A 5,289-nucleotide genomic window follows, 5' to 3' on the forward strand; every position below is an offset into this window, starting at 1 on the left:
TCACACTTGCCCCTCTTCCAACTGCTCTAGAACTTTGTTTCGACATTCGTCAAAGTACGAGTTCACCTTGTAAAATGTGAACTTCACCATTGCAGTTATCGGCAAGCTACGTGTGCCCTTAAGTACCCCATTGAAGCACTCTGACAGGTTGGTTGTCATTGCCCCATATCGGTGCCCATGGTCATGTACAAGTGTCCACTTTTCTTGATTTACCTCCTTAAGATAGTTGTACGCATCCAAGTTGACATTCTTGATGCAATCCATGGTGTTTTCAAACTTCCTAACTTGATTCGCAGTTGCTGCCTTCCATACCAAGTTCTTCAACGGCACACTATTGAAGTTTGTGTTAACATTGCTTACTAAATGGCAGAGGCAATATCGGTGATGGGTTAAGGGCAGTTGCAAGTAGCCCCTAGTGATGTCATCGAAGCATGATTGTATCCTACGATGCCTGTCAGAGATTATACATAAATTGGTACGGTCCGTAACATAGGTCAACAGGCATGCCAAGAACCATCCCCATGTCTCCGTGCTCTCGCTTTTGACAACGGCAAACGCAAGTGGATAAACCTCGTTGTTACCATCTGTTGCCATTGCTATCAATAGCTTTCCTTTGTACTTGCCATAGAGGTGCGTTGCATCTATGCTTATCACTGGCCTGCAATGCCTGAACTCTCTAATACACAGACCGAAAGCCCAAAATGCGGAGTTGAATATACAAGTCCCCGGGACACGAGGGTCACACTTTAACGTGGTTACAGTGTCCAGATCTGCATCGGACAATGCCGCTAGAAACCGTGGCAATTCCGCATAGGACTCGTTAAAATCCCCATAAATACGTGCAACTACCTTCTGTTTGGCTTCCCAAACCTTATACATAGTTACATCATGCCCGTGCATTGCATGCAGTATACTACGCAAGTCCCTTACCTTTCGGGTTAGGTCCTCCCGTACATACTTCTCAAGTGCAATGGAGATGAACTTTGAATCCATCATCCGCCCATTGGTCGCTACCTGGAGGGAGGAGCAACTGTAGGGAGCCGTACATTTACTGATCTGCCATAACCCGTGCTTCTTGCTGCAAATGGCCCGAATTGACCACATACATGCCTCATGTATGCACCGCACTACCAGCCTATTGGTGTTAGACTTGATGACCTTGTATTGCTTATTATGCTCCACAGAGTAAAGGGTCAACACATACTGAACAGAGGCTTTACTCTTGAATAGCATCCCGATGGCCGGGTGGTCACCTTTATGCCGACTTATAAGATGCCCTGTACCCAATGTAGGTGATGGGTCCTTAATATTGTCCCATGTGTTTGATGTGAACCATTCTGGGATAGGAACTGTAGTAGGGCAATCCTTCTCGTTGTTTTCGATCAGTGGTACATCTAAGACCTCTGCGTCGTCCACTAGTCCATCAGTATCAATGAACTCTTCGTACACATCTCGGCTGGCATCAATATCAATTCCCCCATCCATATCAGCTTGGACATGTTCATACATGTGACTAGACCCTCCCACGTCATGTGTATGGGTGGTGCCCAACACTTCGGTTTCGTCAACATCATCAACTGCACTGCATGGTTGATTATTGTAAGGCAAAGGTGTGGCATCGGCAAAGGAAGGCTGCACGCCAAGCGGCCATAAGTGTGGCGCTTCCACCCCACTGCCATGCTGTGAACTTACACTAGCATGGAACCCAATAGTCTCAATAGTTACATACAAGTCGGATGCTATGAACTGGGGGGTCCGCTTAATCACTGTCCACATCATGTCCACGTCAACATCGCAACCCAACGGATTTGAGTTGTAGACAACTTGAGTACTCACAAGTAGCTAGGGGGCATGGTACACGATGGATATCTAATGTGACTCCCTATCCAACCCTAGAGCTTCCATTATCTTCCAATGCATTTTTCTCAAGTGTGTTCCGCATTTCAACTCAATGAACTTCTACTTCACTGACTCGCCTCTATAGGACAACCCATGCAAGTCGTGGAAATACTGCTCCTCATCGTAGTAAACGTAGAAGCAATAACGACCCATGGCAAACCTGGATAATGACAATTAATTATGGTTATCATGCAAAAGATAGAGAGTTATGTTAATGACAATTAATCGTTTACAAACGCACTATAATGATATCCTACGTATTCTTAAAATTGTCGATTCATTTGTACACAAACATTGGCCTTTTAGGGGAGATGTGCCACAACAAAGTATAAGGAAAATGCTAACACGGTCAACATAACTTGTTCACCTCGCAGGCTTTCTTTTTCAGAACCCATACACTAAGGCCTTTCAGAACTGAAAGAACCATACAATTTAAACCTCTGATTACATGTTACATCATTGTTGATACCTATGAATAAATGCATATATCATTGAACGGTTTTAGACCCCTTAAACACACAGATTGCGTAGCCTAGATTAATTAGCCAAGTTGTTACTTAGTCAAATTAAGCAATTCTAGGTTAAAACAATCCAAACAATCATATCAAGAATATAAAGCAGCGGAAAATAAATAACACAAGATATGATCACCCAGGAAACCACACGGTAAAAACCTGGGGAGGATTTGACCCACCGATCCTCAAGGCTAACCTGAATTCACTATGAAAGAATTGAAGTTCGTACAAAAGGACTACAAGCTCCGTGCTCGACTTCCTAATGCTACCCACCAGTAGAACTTCCTGACACGACCACGCGCAGGCTCCGAATACACGGACTACTTCTTTCTTGAATTCTTCAATCAGCTACAAGCTCCCCGCTTGCTTTTCTTTTAAGTTCCAATGGTTGCAACAGTAATGATCTTCAAGATGTTGAAATCATCTCCACCATGAAAACCCTAAGTTTTGTGTAAAGGAAAACTCCTCAAAGATCTCACAAGAGATTCACACAAAACAGCAATGTATGAGCAACAATACAATATGGACAACCTCCAAAAACGTGACTAGGGTTTTGTTTATATACCTAGGGTAAAAACATAAAACCCTAAACGTTTAATGAAGTAGGGCTGAGTTGGAAATTCTGCAGAAAATTCAACCTGTGCGATTTTCGATCGATCGAGTCTATTCTTCGATCGATCGAGCCAGACAGAAAGTCCCAAGTACTTCTGCAGCCACTCGATTCCAACTTTACAATATTAAACCAACTTTGAGCAAGTCTAAATAAGACTAAATACAATGTTTTGATCATGGTTTGCCAACATTACAAATTAGAGTTCTAAATACATAAAATCCTAAGACCTTAGAACCTAACACAAATCAAATGGAATAATTTTTTTTTTTTTTTGAGAAGCTATAATATTCAATTAAAACTCTTATTTTTGGGTTAATAATAATAATTTTATAGACAAATGGATGGGGATAAGAGGAACCAGCCCATCACCAATCTACAAGGATGTTGCCATGTTGGTGAAGGGAATGGGTTCTTAAGTCTTACAAAAAGAAACTCAACAAGCCAAGTTGTGAATTGGACCATTGCAAGATTTGGGCCGAACAAAAAATAATATCACTGAAAAGTTTTTATGACTGCAATTATGGATTGGAATTCCAATCTAGACTTAGAACTTTTTTATTATTTTTTTATTTTTTGGACTTAGACTTGAATCATTAATAGAATCAATGATAATTTTAGCATCACCTTCAAATTGGACGGATTTGTACCTTTGAAATATTGCTAAAAAGATAGCAAGAAAGGCAGTTTCTACCTCAGTTTAGGTAGAGTAACTATATTATCTTAAAGATAAATATTAGTGTTAAGAGTCTTTTAACTCAAGTGACATTTTTTTGGTATTTCCATTTTCCAATATAGATGGGTTTAAATATCTCATTTCTTAACTATCAAATTATGGGGTGAAAAAATTGTATACTGTGGGTGGTCGGGATTTTCACCTCTTTGAAGCTTGACACCCTATACCTCACCTAGGCATGCATGCAACGTTCTAGGCATGCATGCAACGTCCTAGGCCGTCCTCGGATGGCCTTGCATTCACCTCGGCATGCTTGGCATTCACCTCGGACGGTGGCCTAGGAGTCCCACATCGAAGGAAAACCCCCCCACTTTCTACCTTATAAGCTTTGAAGCGAAGGGAGTAATGTACCACTAGTTTAGTTATTCGAATAACTAAACTAGTGGTACACTATTCCCTTCGCTTCAAAGCTTATAAGGTAGAAAGTGGGGGGGTTTTCCTTCGATGTGGGACTCCTCGAATAACTAAACTAGTGGTACACTACTCCCTTCGCTTCAAAGCTTATAAGGTAGAAAGTGGGGGGGTTTTCCTTCGATGTGGGACTCCTAGGCCACCGTCCGAGGTGAATGCAAGGCCATCCGAGGACGGCCTAGGACGTTGCATGCATGCCTAGAACGTTGCATGCATGCCTAGGTGAGGTATAGGGTGTCAAGCCTCAAAGAGGTGAAAATCCCGACCACCCACATATACCATCTATGATCTATGCATATGGGCTTCATATTAATGGATCCATTTTGAGTTTCTTTCATACACTTTTGCATACAAGCAAAATCTAAAATAAGCTAATTATTAGTTCGGAAAATTGATGAGAGCTATATTATGTGGGAGCACTTTAGCTGCCCAAAAATAAGTAAATAATAAATAAATAAAATTTAAATGTTTTCTTCAAAATTTGGAGAAACAAGTGAATTAGTACTTGTCAAGTCGCGAGTAATTAAAATTTTTTGGCAATAAAATCACATACTACGTACCAAAGCTATTTATTGGGGTGAATTTTAAACTTAAACTTGTAAAGGCGATAACATGACCTTGAAAAGTTGCAAATAAAACTAGTAACTTGGAAGAGTTATGATGTATTGAATGAGTTGTGAACACTATATTATTTTTGTGGGTTTCGGGTTGAGATTACTTTGCAACATGATTCATAGATGTGTTTAATTGGTGGAAATAAGAAATTTAAAAAGGTTTTGAATCATTAATAGAACCGGAGCACAAGTAACTATTATTTGTATGTTGTACATAATATTACATTCTTTCTTTGGGGAAAATAATCGAATAATTCCTTAAATCTAATTCATGTGGAACTGTAAAACATTGGAGTCTTCAGAGAGGCCTTAAAGCAATTTATGTCCCTGGTGTTTGCATTGTAGATGAATTGCTCGTTCATTTCTACTAAATTGTGGATGAATATATGGATGGCATTTATGATGTTCATTCTGATATGCCTGAAACTGTTTATTTTAATGGATTGTGTTATTATTTCAGTACTTCATTTTTGGATCACATTTCCTTGTATATCCGTCATGAGC

At 40.2% G+C, this 5,289-nt stretch overlaps 1 protein-coding gene across 1 annotated transcript; it reads right to left on the bottom strand.

The window, feature by feature from the left end:
- LOC112007411 (uncharacterized) lies at positions 1-1,779 on the bottom strand. The gene has a single exon (XM_024039751.1). The coding sequence runs from the start codon at positions 1,777-1,779 to the stop codon at positions 1-3; it is 1,779 nt and encodes a 592-aa protein (XP_023895519.1).
- Positions 1,780-5,289: the final 3,510 nt, after the last annotated feature.

The sequence above is a fragment of the Quercus suber genome, unplaced genomic scaffold (genome assembly GCF_002906115.3).
Source record: "Quercus suber isolate HL8 unplaced genomic scaffold, Cork oak 2.0 scaffold_160, whole genome shotgun sequence".
Lineage (NCBI taxonomy): Eukaryota > Viridiplantae > Streptophyta > Magnoliopsida > Fagales > Fagaceae > Quercus > Quercus suber.